At 40.5% G+C, this 22,265-nt stretch overlaps 1 protein-coding gene across 1 annotated transcript in view; it reads left to right on the plus strand.

Moving 5' to 3' along the window:
• The window catches only part of MSH3 (mutS homolog 3), a 79,547-nt gene that overhangs the window by 6,266 nt on the left and 51,016 nt on the right, over positions 1-22,265 (plus strand). Inside the window, exons 4-9 of the mRNA XM_072139127.1 lie at positions 997-1,215; positions 3,389-3,505; positions 4,977-5,094; positions 6,455-6,594; positions 10,208-10,374; positions 20,592-20,695. Of these exons, the coding sequence (XP_071995228.1) occupies positions 997-1,215; positions 3,389-3,505; positions 4,977-5,094; positions 6,455-6,594; positions 10,208-10,374; positions 20,592-20,695 (865 nt within the window). The remainder of the gene's footprint in view (positions 1-996; positions 1,216-3,388; positions 3,506-4,976; positions 5,095-6,454; positions 6,595-10,207; positions 10,375-20,591; positions 20,696-22,265) is intronic.

Here is a 22,265-nt window from a genome sequence, read left to right on the forward strand (position 1 = left end):
CATAGCCCCCTTTACTCCGATACAATCGGGTGGAGTGGCGTGGGGTGATTGAATGGCCTGCAACTCCCTATTATATATTTAATAGGGAGCCATTCAGGAGCAGGAAGAGCCGGCTCTTCTTAGTGAGTGGAGCCAGCTCACTAACAAGAGCCGGAATTTCCATCATTACTGGTTACACTCTTCTATGGTTCCTTTCAAGGAGCATCTGTCGTCTGCCCTGACATGTCTGCTTTACTTCTTATAACTTTATCTCGTCTATTCCTCCACAATTCCTCCTAGGGTGTATTAATAAATTCACAATTGGATGTTACTATTCCCATTGTCAAATAGGTGAGAGTACTAGGTCTGATGCTGGCTGCACTGATTAGACAATATTACAGTTTCAGTATTCCGTATATTATACATATATTACAGGAAGTGATACAATGTTATAAGATGGGATGTTCCAGAATTGTTATATAATGGGAATTATACCTCTCCTTTTGGACTTTCCTATAGTAGACATGATGCTGATGGATATCTGGTATATGACCCTGTACAACCTGATGCGATCTGAATGTCTGTGGTTAATGCTCTTCTTGCTGTCACATGTGATTTAGGTTGCAGATCTTCCTAATCCCTTGTCTCAGCAGTCTTAATCTATTCCTCTCTAAGTCATCAAAGTAAGTTATAACCGTGAACTGAGTGGATTGATGAGTGATGTTACCATATGAGGAAGGGCTAGTCACGATCGCAGATGCATTTGTTTACATTCAAAACACGTTGAAATGCATATGCGATCGAATCAAGCCCCTCCCTGCCCCGATTTAATTTATTTTCAAAACGTTTTTCAATCAGCCTAAGGATGTCTTGTTTCTGACTACAAAGATGCATCATGTAGTCAGGTATCAATCAGTCGGTTTTCTGCCCCTATTTATTCCAGAGTTGTACACATGATATTGCTAAATATCATCTGCATTGCTATATGACTTTATTATCATTATTGTTTTCTTGCAGGTAGAAAAAGTCTCTATAAAACAACAAGCGACATACCCTCTTTCTAAGTCCCAAGAACAAGCTTCAAATTCTTTAGAAGCGAAAAACGCCAATCGCAGAACCAAAAGTATTTACACCCCCCTTGAAGAGCAGTACATGGAAATTAAGGCAAAGCATAAGGATGCAATTTTGTGTGTTGAATGTGGTTACAAATACAGGTTCTTCGGGGAGGATGCAGAGGTCAGTACAATTCATGTGTGGTTTACCTGGTAACTCATTCAGGTGACCATTCTTTTGGTTTGTGTGAACAGACTCCAAACAGACTTACAATAGTTCATAGTTCCATTTTTCTTTATTGGTCCATGTGACAAAAATTGCAGGATTCATTACTTGCATTAAAAGCCTGTGTTATGGATGACAAAGACTTGGGGTTGGTAATCACCTACAGTTCGAATCCATCTGAGTTGTTAGACATATGACCAGAATGCAAATATAAAAAATGTGTGCTACAACTTCACCGGCTGTGCTGTATGCGGGGTTCTTCTTTCAGATGAAAATATGCTGGTTTGTAGGAACCTGGTATTCTCAGTTTATGCGCTTATTATTAATCCTTTAGTGGAGGCCTTAAAATGTGGGTGTTTTTTTACATTTTAAATTAAAGTGTAAAAAAAACGTTTGAACCAATTTTTTTCTATTTTAGAAAGGAAAAGTGCAGATGATAATTGTACACTTCATTAAGAAAAGCCATTTGTTCTACCTTTCGTTCTGCTCTTTCTCCTGTAGTGATCATTGTACCGCAAAGCCTTGAGAGCTTTACTTCACATAAATAAGGATACTGTTGATTAACTCAGGGAACAGATTTCTTTTAATAATAGTAAACTTTATAATATACTTTATCAACCCTGTTCTTGTGCAGTTTTGCCAAAAGTTTAGTTACTCTTTTTCTAAAAAAAAGAGATAATAAATATATATTGTGTGAATTCAGATCTATGTAGTAAGGAGAGATAAGTCTCTGACAGCCAGAGACCCAACCTACTCCTGCGATCCTTACAGAAGTAGTAGAAATTGCAGCAGAATTGAAAGACTCAACAGCAGATTATTCCCTTAAAGACACGTGACATAATAGCACGTCACAGGGCCCTTAAGGATGTATGAAGAGGGCCCTCTTTGCTTCATTATGCTGCAAACAGCAGTAATTGGTGCTGGTAATTAAAATGCTGGTTACAAAGCTGCCGGTTGCATTTAAATAATGATGGCTCCCAGGCACGGCCATTTCGACTGGGATCACTGCTCCCCGTCATGCCGTAGGGAATTGATTATCCATTTCCATGACATACTGGAGTCTGTAGGTGACTCCAGGACCTGTTGTTTGGGATGATCTGTAACAGTGTGCCGTTGGCAAACTGTTACAGTTCTGCGCTGTTACATAACAGCTGTATTTTTTGTACAGATACTTTTTTTTTTAAAATTTACTGGTAAATGAATTTGTTATTCCTTTGATCGCACCAACCCAGAGCATAAAGTGGTGGTTTAATTTGAAGTACATTTTAGAATTTTTTACCTCTTTCTAGTACACAGCGTGGAATATTAAATACCCTCCTTACAAGGAACATTTTATTAAGCAAAAAAACAGCCCTCAAACAGATTTTTAAAGGAGGAGAACGCAATAATTAAAAAGGACTGTGGTGGGAAGGGGTTGGTGACATACATCACCTGCCTTCCAAAGATGCTGAGTGGTCGTTATCAGGTTTATTAATGAGCCGTTATATATTTTTATTATTATTGACCTTGTATTCTATTGTCTGTACATGATTATGGGAGAAGCCATTTTGCCTGAGCTATAATTTATAGAGACGCTTTACAGCAGCCACATTGACCATGGGAACCAAAAGATGTTTATTGATGTCTATGGGAGGGTTTTGTAGGCATTTGCTAACCTGTAGGTCATTACACAGGAAGGGAGCAGTTGGGCCTTGTGGTCAGTGTGAGAATTACAGGATCTCAGCCGTTTTTTTGTTAAAACAGATCATTACTAAACAGTTCTTTTTAAAAATTATTTTTTACATAAAAACTTGATTTAGAAATGAAGGATTTTCCTGATGACACAGGAAAATTCTGAAAACTCTAGAAGTGCAACCTTTTAGATAAAAGGCTATGAGTTTTTTATATTTTGGTAATGGATAGCTTTCATATTGATGGTAGCTGTAATTGACATGTTAGGGCTTAATGAGGGCTGCTGGTTATGTGTAATGGGTCCATTTGGCTTGAAGGCCTCAATCAGGGTCATAAAAATGGCAAGTAATTATATATCCATTAGCTGATGGCTTGTAATTATGGTCCACTATATAATATTGTATCAGGCAGTGTTGTCATGACCTCTTCATGGAAAACTCACATTTCTAACCTTTTACAGATCGCAGCCCGGGAACTTAACATTTATTGCCACATGGATCACAACTTTATGACAGCAAGTATCCCCACACACAGGTTATTCGTCCATGTCAGGCGGCTGGTTGCAAAAGGTTTTAAAGTAAGTCACCAAGGTTTTCTGTATTATTATAACAAATTGTTAAAGGCGTTTTACCGACTTATCAATTAGAAACTGTAGGCTATTAACAGGTTATCGGTGAGGAGACAACACCCGCCACCTCTGTCCATTAGCTGTTTCACACTACTCGCGGAGTCAGGAGCAACTTTCTTAGTGTTTTGCCTCCAATCTGGCCTCTGCGCACCCAGCAAAATCTTACTCTGTTTCCAGTGCAGATATTTCACTCCTTAGTGAGTATGGGAACTATATCGCATCCACAACTCTGCCTTACTCAATTTATTGTGGTGAGGCAGGACATTGGCTACGCTATGCTCCACCTATTGGCCATGTTCACACTTGGCCTTTGCTTTTGAATTACGTTTCAAAACGCAATTCAAGGGGGAGGTCCTTGGCCCAATGTGTGCAACACAAATGTGGCACAGGTACTTCTTATATACCCGTGCAACAGTTTGCACAGAAAAGAGTGTAAAAAAGTCCAACAGAAAACTGGCGCAAGGGCCTTAGTAAATGTGGGCCAATGTCTTTGGCCTACAAAAGACGTGTTTCATGTTACTTATTGCGAGTGATCTGGGATGATTATGACTGATGGAGGAACTCCAGAAGCATAAAGATGGATAGGCAGAAGGAGGGAAATAAAAGCGTAAAGAAATTCAAGGATAGGGGTACAACAGGCGGAATGACTCTCACCTGATGAAGCTTGTCGAAATGAGTCTTGCTCTGCTTGGTGTTATCGGATATGGCAGGCAATGAGATTCCGAATACATATCATTGTGACCACGTAATTGCACCTGATGACGAAACGCGCAGTGCACCCAATAAACGATCCTTTATACTAAAAGAACGGCATCTGCAACTGTGTTAGATATAGCGCCGAAACAAACGAGAAGATACACGTGTACCAGAACCTGATCCTTGGAAACCCGCCACTCTTGGCTGGCGGGTTGCACAGGTATATAAGAAGTACCTGTGCCACATTTGTGTTGCACACAACTCTTTTGCCATATAAACGTCCCCCATAGATACGTGCGGCACCGTACCGTTCCATAGGTGGGAGGAACATGTCCTATCTTTCCCTGGAAAACGGCCTTGTGCGCCATATATCACTATGGAGAGGGGCGGGGCACACATCGTGTGTGTATATAATCCAAGATAATACGGATATCTCTTACACAATACAAACATACAACAATACAAATCTTTTAATACTCAGCTTTGATGCTAGGCAATGAGGTGTCTCACTTCCGTTTTTTTTTTATATAAAGAAAATTACAAAAAATTGTTGTAAATGTTCCCTGTGCAGAATGTTCCTTATAACAAAGACACGAATACAGAAGAGTGTATCAGGAAGGCTTCTCATTTTCGGATTCATCTTCAGTGTTAATAAGTTACGGAGAGTTCTCCACCAGATGGCAGTAGAACGTTGCTAACAGTCTTTCCCATCTACATTTTTCAGGTTGGAGTTGTCAAACAAACAGAAACTGCAGCGCTCAAGGCGGCCGGGGAAAACAAAAACTCTCTATTTACCAGGCAGCTGACCGCCTTGTACACAAAGTCAACCCTCATTGGAGAAGATATCCTTTTACCTACAGTCTACTTAAATGGTCACTAGCCTTTTAACAAACTATTAATTAATCTGTCTTGCACTAATATATAGTAACTTTTTGTTCTATACTTCTTTCCCCACTTATTTGGCTCTTTTCTTCCTCTCCTGCCTCCATATATGCAATTCACTCTGATATGTTCTCTGAATCAGACTTGCTATCTCACTGGAGCTTCCTGAAATTTCTAATATACAGATGTATAATGAGAGGAGGCCGGGTAGGGAACAGAAGAGACACTGGGACAAAGAATACAGCAGTTAGAAAGATCATAACCCAAATTTCAAGCATAAAAAACTTCCTCATCCAAATAGAATGTAGTTGTTTTGCACTGAATCAATAATAGAAACCACTCCTACATAAATCCAAACCCATCAAAAGAATCCATGCTATAAATTTTATTGGAAATTCATGTTGAAAATTTGCATCGCAATGAATATTTGTGATATATATAACAATACATTGTGCCCCACCATTAAACCTAGGGATTGCACACTACTACCAACAATACTTTAACCCAGTGGTGGCGAACCTATGGCACGGGTGCCAGAGGTGGCACTCAGAGCCCTTTCTGTGGGCACTCACCAGACAGGAACAAATCCACCAAATCTTCCTGCAATCCCAGGCAACTTAAGAGATGCTGCTCTCAGCGATATTTTAAAGCCACAATTCATTAGCTGTTAGGAACTGTGGGAAAAGTGAGAAGGCGTGGACAGAACTGCATTATCTTTGAAGCTCATCCTGCTGGACCCTTCATTCTTCCTCTACAGAGAGACCCTGGAGAGAAGCTACAATTATAGTCTGAATTTGCCCTCCTTCTTCCAACTGTATATGTGGCCTCAGGTGCTGATACGGCTGAGAGATGTGAAAGAACAGATAACAATAAGTTACTGCTTAAAATGCCACGTTGACACTTCACTGTAAATAACTGGATTTTGGTTGTAGTTTGGGCACTCGGTCTCTAAAATGTTCGCCATCACTGCTTTAACCCAATGTCATAAATAAACTCTAAGTCTTGCTCATAATGGTGTATAGTCTTCTATGGTCAAGATGAGGCTCCCCAACGCATGTTTTGCCCCTGCATGGAACGAGATTCTCTTAACAAACTCGCACGTGGGCAATGGTCCTAAGATTTTTGGTCTACCGTTAAAATCTTATCAATTGACTGGCGGGCACATGCTCACTGCCATATTACAGATCTCTCCATGGAGCAGACACTGGTCGCATCCTAGAAGCCTTTCCCAATGCAGACACTTTTTTTTTATCATGAAAACCATTGCCTCTAAATCTATGATGAAGTCCATTGTACAATGTCTTCCTTAGCCGATCATAAATGTGAGCCCATTATTGAACATTGATGATTCTTTGGAGATTGAGGCGGCCACTACTGATACCCCATGTAGCTACCTCCTGTGCGTGTGTGAAATGCCTGAGAAAACTAAGAAAACTGACGATGTTGCATTTGGCTTGGTGGTAAGATTTTTTTTGTTATCTATCTGCTTTGAAATATACAGTTGCACACCACTACTTTCATATTCACAGTGGAGTAAGGAACTGTCCCATCTTATCCCTATGTATTATTCAATGAATTAGCTGTGACTGGAGTGTTCCTTTAACCCTTTAAGGACCTCACCCTTTTTTGTTTTTTTCATTTCCATTTTTCATTCCCCACAATCAAAAATCTATAACTTTTTTTATTTTTACACGTACAGAGCTGTGTGACCGCTTGTTTTCTGCGCAACAAATTGCACTTCATAGTGGTGGTATTTATTATTCCATGCCATGTACTGGGAAGCGGGAAAAAAAATAAAATGCAGTGAAAATGGTGAAAAAACGCAGTTACGCAGTTTTGTTGTGGGCTTGGATATTACGTCTTTCACTGTGCGCCCCAAATGACATGTCTACTTTATTCTTTGGGTCGGTGCGATCATCTGGAATACCAAATTTGTATAGGTTTTATAATGTTTTCATACATTTACAAAAATTAAAAACTCGTGTAGAAATGTTTTTTTTTTAATTTGCCATCTTCGTGCGCTAATAACTTTTTCATGCTTTGGTGTACAGAGCTGTGGGTGGTGTCATTTTTTTGCGACTTCTGTTAAAGTTTTTAGATGCTACAATTTTTAGGACTGTACGACCTTTTGATCACTTTTAATTGAATTTTTTATATAGGGTACTTTAACCCTAGGTTGTCCGATTGATCTTTTCATATACTGCCGTATATGCGATATGCAGCAAAGACTTACCGGTTATGGAGAGGGCTCAGCCCGTGAGCCCTCTCCGTGCAGCCGACCCATGACGTGCATTTTTGTCATAGGTCGTGACAGGGTTAAAGGGAACGTGTCACCAGGGACCTCATTTTCACTAAAGACAGATTGTAAAAGCCCATGACACCTGCAGTGCAAATCTGCCTCTCTGCCTTTTCTAAGCGTTTGCATTACAGTATACAGGCAGTCCCCGGGTTACATACAAGATAGGGTCTGGAGGTTTGTTCTTAAGTTGAATTTGTATGTAAGTCGAAACTGTATATTTTATAATGGAAGTTCAAGACAATTTTTTTTCTTTTGCCCCAGTGACAATTGGAGTTTCAAAATTTTTGGTGTAATTGGACCAAGAATTATCAATTAAGCTTCATTACAGACATCTTACAGCTGATCATTGCAGTCTGGGACTATAGTAAAGCATCCAGAGAGCTTCACCAGAGGTCACAGTGGGCAGAGGGGTCCGTCTGTAACTATGGGTTGTCTGTAAGTCGGGTGTCCTTAAGTAGGGGACCGCCTGTAAATGTGTGTTATAACTTACTCTTGCATCCTGACAAAATCCTGGGGTAGTCCCAGGGGTTGGGCTTTGGTTTGTATGCATTTCAAAAAGCAACATGTGACTTGTATGGGCTGCAGGCTGCCTCCATCTTTGTGCTCCTGTACAGCTTGTCCCTCCCCCACTGATGTCAGGCTCACCAGGCTGTGACCTCTGAGAAGGAGCAGGAGGTGGAGCTATACAGGAGCTCAAAGGTGGGGGCTTAGATCTGAGGAGGGAGTAACAGACAAGGCACATGTAGTCCTGTGACTACCGCAGGATTTTGTTAAGAGTAAGTTATAACACACAATTACATTGTAATGCCCATGCTTAGAAAAGGCAGATTTGCACGGCAGGTGTGATGAGCTTTTGCAACTTGAACCTGGTGACAGGTTCCCTTTAAGCCATGCTGATTACTGTATACAGTATACCGATTTGTTATGTCAGTCTGATATATCTATATGATATCTTAAAAGTAGAAAAAGTTGTTGCTGTTGTGTTTTCACACTATGTACTGGGGATAGATCCAGAGTCTGTGTACAGTGTGATCAGGTGGTGTAATGGAGGATGCCCCTGTAGACTTGATGATCACCTGAAGATGTTTACACACTTTGGGACAAGGTGTTTATCCAGCTGGAAGGACTAAGATTCCCTCACGATTGCCATGTACTCCAGGTTATTTATCCTCCTAGCGTCTCCTTCTGGGACCTGATATTGTGTTGATTTGTGGCTCAAAACTGCAGAAAAATCAACATAAGTAAATTTTATTTCGATGACTTAGTGCAGAAGATTTATTTGGAAGATCACATTTTACTTTCTGGAAAACAAAGCAAAATCACACAAGCAAAACCTGTTTTTGGCGGAAAAGTTTCTGGTAGTTGATTTAGACTCAATAGTTGTTGGTAGGCAAATAGGGGATCTGGTGCTTTCTGTTTTCCTTCCTAGAGAAGTCATTAGATAAATCTGCACCAAATTTTGAAACACACAAAAAAAAGAAAGCTAAATTGGAAAAACCTCTGCTTTACAGTGTTGATACAATTTGGCCAGAAATTGGATGTCCCACAAGTCAGACATATCCTTTATGTAGATAATGGAGGGAAAGTGTCTTATTACTGAGGGTTTGACCACTGTTTTCCCATTGCTCACCATCGCTGATGTCCCTGATTGTGAAGCAGCGGTGGACTTGTATGACCCCATTCTATGAGATTGCGAGAACATGTGGTGAGAGCGCCACAAAACTGGTGGAAACACCATAGTAAATGTCCCCCATTGTTTCTAGGTCTTTGAGTAACTTCTTTTAATGACTAATTCTGTGATGGGTTATTTAATGTTTAACCCTCATTTGAGATAAATTATTTTTATATTGTGTGTGTGTGTGGGGGGGGGGGGGGGGTGAAGTGTATTAGAAAAACAATCATTAACAAAATCAAGCTAGTCTCTCCTATAGAGATCTGTATTCCAACCGGTACAGTTCGGGTCTATGGAGGTTGCATGAGCTCACATCTTATCTCTCCGTTTTTCGTTAAACATCTCGGAGTAGGGAGGATTATCCCCTTCACTTTCAGCTTGATCTCTTAAAAATACTACTCATAGCATACTACAGCCTGGGAGAGAGTAGGAAGAGTTAACACTCACAGCTGTGTAATAAACAAGAGAGGTGAGTTAACTGTGTTAAAAACCGGTTTTTCATCACAAGGGGGGCCTGAGGGGCGCACAGCACATTCCCGGGCCCTTTATGAGAAAAAAAAAAAATCTATGCTCACCATTAGGCTTTTTCTCCCCGGCCCCGTGGGTCCCTCATCTGCTCTTCCGTCATGGGCACATCACTATGAAATGGTGGTATTGCGGCCATGTGACGTCACATTGTATACGCCGTGCGGGCCCTTACACTATGACACCACACCGCCGCGTCATAGTGATGCTCCCGGGCCGGAAGAGCAGAAGATGGAGCCTCTAGTGGCGGCGATGCACTTCATACACAGCAATCCGTTTTCTGACAAAGTCCAGAGATGGGGACAAAACGTGAAAATAGCATTTTGGATTGCGTTAATATGTATGTATTATTCTTCAATAAAAGAAGTTTACATCAGAATCCCTATCTCCTATCTTGAGTGCCAGGCATTTATTTTCTGAATTCGACTGGGGTTGGTTCCCTAGATTATGCACCAAACCGCAACCCTTTCTTTACAAGGAGTGACATGTATTAGTCTATGATCTGTACAGCGCTGTGGAATATGATGGTGCTATAGACATAAAGGTTTATAGTCATTAACACCCAGTCCTTTTTCAGGCTGTTCAGCCATCTACAGGAGAAGTGATCTTTGACAGTTTTCAGGACTCTAAATCACGTTCTGAGTTGGAGACGAGGATAATACGTTTGCAACCGTCTGAAATTTTACTTCCGTCTGAGATTTCGGAAAGAACTGAGAAGCTAATCAACAGCATTACAGCAGCGTGGTGAGTGTACCGTGTCATGCCTCGTCTGTAACTAATAGTAATACTCTTACATGTACACTGGGTGGCGCTGTGTTATTATACATTTCATGGGTTCTCTAGTTTTAATATTCTGATGTGTATCGCAATGTAAGATAAGCTGCCATGTGGGAATGTTATTTCTAGTCATTATATCAACTGTATTCTATAATATACTATATAAAAATATATATACTATATATAAATTGTATATGTGTGTGCATGTATGTATGTGTATATATTTTTTTTTAAAGAAAGTTTTCCCTGAGCTAGTTAGTGAGTGAGGACTAGCCAGCGATTCTAATACATAATACTGGGGGTGATTTATAGAGGCTTTTATGCCACTTTTTTGGAGCACAAACCTTGCAATAATCACAATAACTTGCCAACGTAGTCTAGGAATTGAGATGATTTCCACCTTACGCCACCTCTGCGCCGAGTGGGTGGGGCCTGTTGTAGAATTGCCTGGGTGGAGCCTCCTGATATATAGGGGGGGGGGGTGTGAATTATCCTATACGCTGGTGCATGATGCGCCAGCATATGACAATTTCTCCTTTCCCCGATTCTGAAATAGATTGGAACAGACCAGTATCGGTATAGGGAAAAAAAAAGGCATTTGACAACCATGTTATCGTCTCTGCTGTCTGTGCCTTCCTCTTTTTTCTCTCTCCTGATAAACCATAGACACTTACTCATACATAAAGGCACCGTGACTCTGGTAATCTTCTTATATTTGTTATCCATGCCCTCCTTCCTTTTAAAATCAACTTTCATAATTTTGCTAATCTGCCTGAAGGATTCTAGGGAGGTATTACCAACGCCCCTCTATGCTGCAGTTTCACTGGCTGTTACACTGTCTCACCCTCCCTCTGTTGATGTCATCTCACGTGAGCTCAGGCAGTCTTAGAACTCCTGCACAATGTAACAGCCTTAAAAAGGAGGGGCTTTAGTAACACTCCCAAGAGCCCTTCTGATCCATAAGCATCATTTTAACCCCTAGGCGCACCAGGACGTTATAGTACGTCCCCGGGGCTAGATGCTTAGCGCACGGGGACGTTCTATAACGCCCTGCTTCTGGCACCGGCTCACGAACGGAGCCGATACCAGAAGCAGCGGCTGTCAGCTGTCTAGTACAGCTGACAGCCTGCGCTAACACCAGCGATTGGAGCCGTGAAACATGACCGCGCCGTGAAAGGGTGTTTGCGCTGTGGATCGGATCCCCCGCTCCGAGGACTGGCATGTGCCCCAGAGCTGCCCGGTCTCCATGGCAGCCAGACCCCTTCCGGGTCTGACTGCAAACTGTCTGAGCATGCGCAAGCTTGCTCAGACAGTTTACACTGCTCTACAATAAAATAGTATTGTAGAGCAGTGTATTGAACTTAAACCAGTGATCAGAGCATCACTGGTTCAAGTTCAAGTATGTATAAGTAAAAATATGCAAAAACACTTAACACTACACATTATAATAAATAAAAAATAAATACATAAAAATATAAGCCCCTAAAATGTCACTTTCCCATAAAAACACTCAATAAAGTATAAAAAACACAAAAAACCCCGCATATTTGGTATTGCCGCGTCCGTAACAATCTGTATAATAAAACAGAATCGTTACTGGACCCGCACGGTACACGCCGTAGAAAAGAAAACCCAAAAACGTTCCGAAAAAAGATCATTTTAAATTAATACCCTATAAAAAAATGCTCTAAAAAGTAATTTAAAAAATGTTATGCACTCCAAAATAAGCCCACTAAAAAGAACAACTCTTCTCGCAAAAAATAAGCCCCTAACTAGATTTGTCAGCCGAAAAATAAAAAAGTTATGCATATGAAAAGATGGTGATGCTAAAATGAACAAGATTTTCTCCAAATTGGTTTTTATTCAGTACAATTGAATAAAATACACAAAACCCCCACATATTTGGTATCCCTGCGTCCGTAACAATCTGCATAATAAAACAGAATCGTTATTAGATCCGCAAAGTGAACCCCGTAAAAAACAAAACAAAAAAATGCTCCAGAAAAAAGATCATTTTCAATTAATACCCTATAAAAATGCTCTAAAAAGGGATTTAAAAAAATGTTATGCACTCTAAAATAAGACCACTAAAAAGAACAATCCTTCTTGCAAAAAATAAGCCCTTAAACAGATTTGTGAGGCGAAAAATAAAAAAGTTATGCATATGAAAGACGGTGATGCTAAAATTAACAACATTTTTGCCAAATTACTTTTTATGCAGTAAAAATGGGAAAAAAAAAAAAATCTATATAAATGAGGTCTTTTTGTAATCGTGGCGACCCATAGAATAAAAATAATATACTATTTTTATGGTATGGTAAACAGCAAAAAAAAACCCCATAAAAATCTTCCTGAAAAGTGATAATTTTCATTTCCTCCACCAACAAAGAGTTAATAAAATCTCACCAATTAGCCTATAGATTCCCCCAAATTACGTACCAGAAAAGTGCATTTCATGTGGCAAAAGAAATAAGCCCCTATAGGTCCACATTAAAAAAAGAAAAAAAATTATAGCCTGTACAATGTGACATAGCAAATCTGATCTGGATGGCGCCTCCTTCCCTTCTATGCCCGGCCGTGCGCCCATATAGCAGGTTACCAGCACATATGGGGTATCGGTGTACTCAGGAGGAATTGGGTATCAAACTTTGTGGAGCCTTTTTTAATTTAATCCATTGTAAATGTTTAATTTTCCACCCAAAATGGGTGTATTGTGAAAAAATATTACCATTTGTAGACTGCACCTCCATTTTGTTTTAACCCCTTATAAAACACCTAAAGGGTTAACAAACTTCTTAAAAGTGGTTTTTCATACATTGAGGGGTGTAGTTTTCATAATGGGGTAATTTACGAGTCTCACTATTATTTAGGCCTCTCAGTGTCAATTAGAAGTTGAGCAGGTCCATCTAAATACAGGTTTTGGTGAGTTTACAAAAAATGTGAAAAATCATACCTAAATTCTGAGCCTCATAACATTCTAGTAAAATATGTGGAATCTTAAAAAAACATCCAACATAAAGCAGACATTTGGGAAATGTAAGTAGAGAATTTAGAACGTTGAAAATAAAGAATTTTTCCAAATTTTTTCAAAATTTTGTTTTTTTTCATAACTAAACACAAAAGATTTCATCCAAATTTTTAAACTAATTTGAAGTACAATGTGTCACGAGAAAACAATCTCAAAATCCCCTGGATATCTCATAGCGTCCCAAAGCTATAAGCACTTCTAGTGGCACAGGGCAGATTTGAAAAATGGGGCCGCGTCCTTAAGGCCAAAAGAGGCTGAGTCCCGTAGGGGTTAACCTTTGCTTGTGATATTTCATGTTATCAATGCATCACCATGTTTACTCCTATGTAATTACCAAATATGTAGGAGTCTTTTGTTTTATCAGATTATTACTATACGCTAAAGACTTTACATTGTGTTTTGCTATTTTTCCTGTCTTTGTACTTTTTCTTGAATCTTTTGTGGGAAGATTGCTTTCTGCGCTTGTGAGGTGGGTGTCTACGGAGATCCCAAATGTGGGATGTAGTATAATTAACTTGCTGAAGTAAAAATATAGGCTGCGCTCCGCCGTCACTGTCATGTCTTTGAGAGTAACGGTGCATGGCAACAGATTCTAAAGTTTGACTTTTCAGCTTTAAAGTGTCTTGAGATAAATCTTGTTATGAAACAACTTTCATGCCAGACGCAGATCAAAAGATTCTCCTCTCGTGCTGCACGTATAAACGTACCGCAAGATAACTTGTTTACCTGTTGTAGTCTAAATTTTTTAGACTAAAATTTTAGACTAAATTTTAGTTAGTACTGATTCTTGATTTCTATATACTGTGCGGAAAATTTTATATAGCCGACACTCCATGCGCAGACATCCACCATGGCGGATACATCATGCGGATTAGACCTCCTTATGTGTCCTTTAGGGGCGCAGCCAGTGGGGAAAACTACAGCCCCTACCTGACGTAGTTTTGCATTAAAAACAGCAAACATTTAGCAGTGAAGGTTCTCGGGCTATAGCGAGTGAAAAGCAGGAACGCTCCGCAACGGCCCACTCCACTGGTGGCCGCACCCCCTCCACATAACTCTAGTCCTAACACCATTTAGGAGCAAGGTCAGAACAGACTAGATGGCGGGCAGTTCATTTAAATGACCATTAGTCATCTCTCTGTCCATTGTTGAGCCCCCGTTATGTCAATTAAGAAAATGTTTTTAAGTACATTGTATTTTTAACCACCACCTTACTGCTGATCGACTATATACTTTGTCAGCAGTATGGGCTGTATGGAGAGGAGTCACAAGCTGAACCCTCTTCATAAATGGCGGGTGTCAGCGGTATTACACAGCTGACACCTGCCAGTAAAAATTTGAATTGCCCCCATTTGCCTAGAACACGTATATAAAATTAATAAAGAAGTAAAATCATAAACCTGTTAGGTATGGTTGTTAGGGGAGGATTTAAGATATCCTCTTTATAGTGCGTCAATTGTGTGTTTAAAATTTATTAAATTATTGCACATGTGCACGGTTACAAGGAAATGAATCAGACCACTGCTGATGCAAGACATGCTCATGCTATTGCCCAGGGCAAACCAGCACTGCGCAAGTTTGGTATGACAAATCTATATAGAAAAGTAGGATAAAAGTAGAAAAGGAGTAGCGTATAAATCATAACATATCACGGTTCCCAGATCATATAGTCTCTTCATTGGAGAGTTTCCCTGTTGTTGCGCGCTAACGTCACCATAGTGGGTTCCTGAAATTCCTCAGCCTCGAAGCTTTAGGTGCGGTCCACGATGCCGGCACCATCCAAAAATGTATTCTCTGTTACAGTGCTTTTAGGAAAATAAGCAAGTGGAAATGACAGCTAGGTTTACCTTAACATGGTGTTCAAAAATGTCAGCTGTTTCAAAATATAAAAACAACTATTCCCGGTGGTGAACCTCATAATAAAACAAGACATGGAAAAAATATGCAAATGAACCAGACTCAGTTAACAGCTATGGAGCCCAAAGCCCAAGAAAGTAAGAAGCTAAAAGAAGAGCGGGTGCCAGAGGGGGCACTCATTAGCATGGAAGTGTGCTTTGTTTACAATCCTTCATCCTGGTACATAGGTTTTCAGTATGGTAATGTCTCACATGTCAAGGAAAAAAGGAAGTAAAAATTGTTATCATTTAAAGAGACCTGTCACCCCAAAGAAAGCAGCTCCTAGTGTTACCCCATTTTTAGAAGTTTAAACTGTTAGCTTTATCGGAACACTCTGATAAAGCTAGCAGACACCGGAGTACCTATAGAGCTTACAGCGGTCCGGTATATTCATGAGGGGACGGCCCGGAGCGCTGCTTCTTCCCCCGACCACCCCTCCCAAACCATAGACCGGCGGTGACTGCTGGGCTTCATGTGGCAGTACCGCCCCCCTCATGAATACGTCGGACCGCTGTGAGCTTGGTGCGGTGTTCTGAGGCTATGGTGCTGCAGTGTCTGCTAGCTTTATCGGAGGGTTCTAATACTGCTATTACTGGGCTACTGCTAGGAGCTGCTTATTTTGGTAAACAGCATCTAGTGCGTTTTTTTTTTTTTTTTAGGGTGAGTGGTCTTCTTTAAAGCAGAGCAGAACAAAACTGCAAATATTGTAAAACTCCCAAACTTCAACCTCTAACCAACTTGGATTAGTTTTCTTCTAAACTTTTCACAGAGAATTTATGAACTTTTTGCATCCTGCAGATTTCATTGGGTGGCTTTGTACAGGAAGGCTCCAGCTTTGCCAGCCATTATTTAGGTTGGTTTCCTGCTGTGCTACCGTTTCCTTTTTATTTTTGATATTGAACTCTTTTATTTTTGCCTTTTGCAGAGAGTTTAAAGCTTACTCTTTTTCAAATAGTTGTCTACTTGTCTACCATTTTCTTTCAAATAAAATTTAAAGGGATCCTGTCATCGTTTATGTGGTTGCAGCTTATCATTTTGGACCCCAAACCTGGAAACCTTGTGCCCCATCTATTGTTAAATCTTCATAGTTTCTTTTTCTGCTGGAGAGGAGTCATGTCTCTACAAGGCTTCAGCTACACATGGCGCATGCAGCTGGGACTGCTGGATAGGAGTCATGTCTCTACAAGGGCTCAGCTACACATGGCGCATGCAGCTGGGACTCCTGGAGAGGAGTCATGTCTCTACAAGGGCTCAGCTACACATGGCGCATGCAGCTGGGACTGCTGAAGAGGAGTCATGTCTCTACAAGGGCTCAGCTACACATGGCGCATGCAGCTGGGACTGCTGGAGAGGAGTCATGTCTCTACAAGGGCTCAGCTACACATGGCGCATGCAGCTGGGACTGCTGGAGAGGAGTCATGTCTCTACAAGGGCTCAGCTACACATGGCGCATGCAGCTGGGACTGCTGGAGAGGAGTCATGTCTCTACAAGGGCTCAGCTACACATGGCACATGCAGCTGGGACTGCTGAATAGGAGTCCTGTCTCTACAAGGGCTCAGCTACACATGGCGCATGCAGCTGGGACTCCTGGAGAGGAGTCATGTCTCTACAAGGCTTCAGCTACACATGGCGCATGCAGCTGGGACTGCTGGATAGGAGTCATGTCTCTACAAGGCTTCAGCTACACATTGCGCATGCAGCTGGGACTGCTGAAGAGGAGTCGTGACACTAGTTCTTATGGTTATGAGGATCTGTGCTGTGGAAAGATAATACCTTACTGTGGCTGAAATACATCTTTGATCAATGGATAAAAATAAAGAGTTTTTCTTTTAGCTTGCTCCAGCTGATCATCATTTTCATGATTACTTTTAGCCCTTGGTGAGTAAGAACGTCTTGAGCAGAATGTACAATTCTACAGTCACAGCTGAAGTCTCTCTTCTGGCTAAGTGTATCTGGATCTAACGACTGTGATATATTTTGGTTAGAGTCGCCTTTATACCTAGCCTTGTTCAGTAATGTTATGTAGAAAAAAAAAAAACTACTCCCTCTGTACTAAGAATATATCTGACAGGCTTGTTTACTGCTTCGAATAACACCCAGCAGAATTGTGAATGCTGCTCTGCTGAAAAACGCAGACTATTGAAATAATGAAGGCAATAAAACGTGGCCTTGTGCTTTTATATGATTCCAGGACTCCTCAGTGTCTTCTAATAATAATATATAATTTACAGTACTGGGTACATTATCCCATAAACAATCTGTTAAATGTTCCTTAAAGCTGATCTTGCACTTTAAAGAGAACGTGCCTCCTCTCTTGGCATTTCTGTTTTTGTAAAAACTGGCATTACTCATGAAACATTAATGTTTGAGAATATTTTCTTCAGTTTGTGTTGTGCCATTCCTTTGGTATTTCTCCTAAGTGTCAGGGTCAAGTAACATATGAGTGTTACTGTTCTCCTTGTTGGGCCCCTGTATAGTCAGAATAACCTCTTCAGGCCCACCCATGTATCCAGACGGAACCTGCATGTTAGATACTCTGTTCCCTCGCTGTAGCATCAGGTCCCTTATCACACTATCTGAGACAAATCTTAGAGCTTTCCGCTCACTTGAGCCCAACCACAAGTTTTTATTCTATTTTACATTTCCCTCCTCCTCTCTGTCTATTAGAAATGGGATGGAGAACAGTGTGATGTGCCCGAGCTCCTGTTCTCTATCTGAGGGCCGAGGGTCAAACAAACTGTGAACTTGGACAGTTTACCTCTTAGATGCAGTGGACCACAACATCTAAGGGGTAAGACACTGGCATCCTGAAAATGTGATTGCAGGTGTAAGTGGTGTCACAAGGCAGCTGAGGGACCTAATGGTGGTTACAAGGTCTGCCTGAATTATAAAGCTCCAAAAAAAACAAACCCCTACACACACAAACAAATAGTTCTAAATAGAAATAAAAAGTGTAACATAAAATATTCTGTTACCTTTTATATACACAAATACAGGAAAAATACTGTAAATACTTTTTTTTTTTTTTTTAAAAGGCATCAAAACTTTTTTTTTCCCCAAAAAAATTTGCACAAAAATAAAAGTCTAGGGTAGCTGTGGTGCATAAACAATATAGGTAAGAAAAATGGTTTTTCTTATTGAACAATTGAAAAATTGGGTTTGCTGTTAACATTAACAAAAACAGAAAAATTTAAAAAATGAAGGCTCTTGGTATGTGTAAATGGGAAACTGGAAAAAAAAATAGTTTTAAAAAATGTGGTCATGACGTTGATAATTACTTTAGTACTCCCCCGCCTTTCCCTGATCTTCCGAGTCCTATGTTTTACCCCTTTTAGCATGTGTCTTCCTTCGTGACATTATTTCTGCCTGCATGGACAACCACCAATTTGCCCAAGATGATTGGTTCCACCATTATTGGGGCTACACCTCATAGACTGTAAGCTCTTACTAGCAGGGCCCTCACTTCTATTGTTCCCTATGATTTGTGAGGTGCTCTGGAATATGATAGCACAGTATAAATAAAGATTATTATTATTATTACTACTATACCGTTTGGTTCCAGCATCTCTCAGGTATCTCCAGTTTTTGGGCAAGCATCTATCTTGAAGTTACTGGAGGTCAAGGATCCAAGTCCAGTGAACTTCTCTTTTTTTGTTGTCCCCTGATCCGAGGAAGCTACAAATGGCTGAGACGGGTCCTTTGACTAACCAAGGCAGAGTACTGAAAACTGGAAGTACAGGAGTGACCCGTACTGGTGGAGTGATCACTCTAGATTTGTTTTTTGTTTTCCCTTTCCCACCTTGGCATGGCTCCGTGGACATGTTCTACATTCCTTTAATCCAACATATTTATAACCATACTCAAACTTTCATTATTAGTCATGATTCGTATGTACAGTTTCTGGTGATATGTTGGCTCTTTATAAATTAAGGTTTTTATTATCGTTGTTAATTTGCACTTTCTGTGTATTGTATTTGCTTCCTATGTGACATGTAGTGCTCCGGTTACACACACTTGGCTGCACTCTCCGTATAGAAGCATTGTAGGCATTTTCTTCTCCCTTATTGGCCATATTTACTGGATGTAATGTTCCCAGCCTTGTGATCTCTGACCGGTGATTATGCCGCCATTCCTCCTCTATGAGGTGATATTGATTATCGTCTCTGTGTATTTCTCAAGTAACACTGGTGACGTCTGTTCAAACCTGAAACTAAGACATGAGTGTCCTGCGAGCCCTAACATCAGTGCCAGATGTTGTTAACCACGTTCCAGGCCGTAGTGATGTGCACGCTGGATGTTCTCTGTGTTAATGAAAAACTAGAGCTTCAGGTTCATGGGGAGAATAACCTGTTATATAAAACAATTCGGCTACAGAAGAAATGGTGACCCTGGGGCGTGTTTACTCTGCAGGCGGCCGCTAGATGCTGACCTGCCATCCCCACTTGTGCTCCAATGTTTTATACAACATTAAATACAGATTTGATAGGGGGTTAGTGTGGAAAGCAGATGAAGCTAATGTGGTTACCCTTTCATTGCTCTCCCTAAACCACAGGGATGAGTAGTACATTATTAGCACTGGAATAGAGAGGCAACAAATGGGCATAAAAGTAAAGAGAAACTCTAAGTGGAGGTGATGAGCAGAACAGTATCACAGACTGAACAATGCAGTATTGCACATTACAAGAGGCGCAAGTGCACCTCCAATTCAAAAAAACTATTTTGGAAATAAATAGAACATCTGAATGGAGGAAGTAGGATATTGGGGTATAAAGTGTACTCCCACAAACATGTAACTGTTTCAATATCTTGGTTTTTTAATGTGACCATGAGGATCAATTATATTTTGACCACAATGTTTTCATGAGTAGCTTGTCTGCTGAGCAAGGGCGTAACTACAGAGGTAGCAGCCATAGCAACCGCTATGGGGCCCATAGTGCCAGGGGCCCCAGCACCTGGGGTATTGGTTGTGAATATGCTCTATGTGTGTATTAGTGATGTGTATATTCTGTGTATATGATGCATGGGTGTATATGGGACTGTATGTATGTATATATGGTTTGTGTATATACTGTATGTATATTATTTAAGGGGTAATTGGGGTCCCATTCAGAAGTCCGCTATGGGGCCCTGCTTTTCCTAATTACCCTACTGCTGCTGAGTTCCTTGAAGGAACTCTAAATTAGAAATGTTGGTAATGGCAGTGAGTTGTATATGACATTGCTTTTCTCCTTTTTTGATTTTTTTTACTTTTTTCATTAGCCTACGAGATGATGACCGGATAAGAATTGAAAAGAGGATCAGCGATCATTTTGAGTACAGTCAGGCTTTTCAGCTCATCAGTGATTTTTATGGGAAAGATGAAGGTAACGTATCCTAAATTTTCTGTACCCTTTCACGCACTGCTTTACTACTGTATGTATGGTGTAAGATATTACAAACATGACCCTTATTGTCGGGAAAAGAAACTTGCTTTACTTGTCATATTATGTTTTTAGTTTAGATTTTTTTAAATTTGCCAATGTGGTTTAATTGTTCCCTAAGTTGTCACCTGAATCCAAATGTGAAACTTGGACTTTTTAAAAAAAAGTCGCAAATTTTAATCTAATGTATGGCTGCCCCGACCGGGTGTAAAAAATTAGCTTTGAACTGATTACGACTTTTGGAGACTTTTTGAAGCCCAGACGTCATATGTGTCATTGAAAAATCCCCACAAAGATATGGAACATCTGACCAGAAAAGCCAAGAAAAGTCCCAAAAACAGACCGACAAAGCCAGATTTATGATACATATGCCCCAATGTGTCCTCACTGCACCGTTAATGGGGACCGATATTAGGGTCCCGATTAAGTTTGTCTGAATGAGCCTTTATCCTGTATGTATGTATGTATGTATGTATGTATGTATGTACAGCTCTTAATGTGACTACTAATTATCCTGTATGTATAAAGACAACTCAGTACTACTACTCGTATCATGCTTATAGGGGCACTGCACAGAACTACTACACTTATCCTGTATACAGGCAGTCCCCGGGTTATGTACAAGATAGATTCTGTTAGTTTGTTCTTAAAGTGTAACCGTCATTTCAAAAACCTTTTGATGTTGTAGGGCAGGTAATTTTAAGCCCTTTTGCAATTGGGGCTTAAAATCTTGCTCCTTCCTCTTGTATTTTGCAGACTTCCCCTAGATGGCAGTGATCTCTCATATGTCTGTTACAATGGACATTCCGTCTTCATAAAAAAGCTGAGACTATGGAAGTAGAGACACGCCCCCATCCCCCTCCCTGCTCACAGCTGATTACCTTATGTCTCCCTGCTCACAGCTGATTACCTCATGGCTCAGTGCTGCAGAAGTCATGTGCAGGGAGAAGCCCTCACTAATGTAATAACCAAGCACCTACACTTATCTCTCCTCAGCTTTCCCTACACTTGTGTATAAACACATAATCCACACAGACAGAAACTGCAGCCCCCTTCCCCCATCACCTCACACAAGGAAGTGGCAGGAGACACTCTGCAAGTTGTGCCCTCATGTGCTGTGCTGGACTGTTAGATAGATACATAGGAGATAAATAGAAGATATATATAGATATATGTGTATATATAGATACACGAGAGATGGATACATAGATATTAGATTGATAGATAGATATTAGATAGATAGATTGATTGATAGATATGAGATAGATAGATAGCTCTGGTGTCATTGGTCAGCAGCAGGCACCTGTGATGAGGGTCACAGGAGGCAGGCTCCGCCCCTCTATCTTGCTGATTGTAGTTTTTTTTGAGAGCTGGAAACCCTGGTTGTTATGGGCAAAAGGGTACTAAATGAGGACCGAGAGGCAAAATATTTTGAGGAATGATTCCCAGGGACACCTGGAGCAGAATTATGTATTTTAGTTTTTTTTTTGTTCAGAATGACGGTTACACTTTA

This window comes from Engystomops pustulosus, chromosome 1, assembly GCF_040894005.1.
Source record: "Engystomops pustulosus chromosome 1, aEngPut4.maternal, whole genome shotgun sequence".
In the NCBI taxonomy this organism is placed as follows: Eukaryota; Metazoa; Chordata; class Amphibia; order Anura; family Leptodactylidae; genus Engystomops; species Engystomops pustulosus.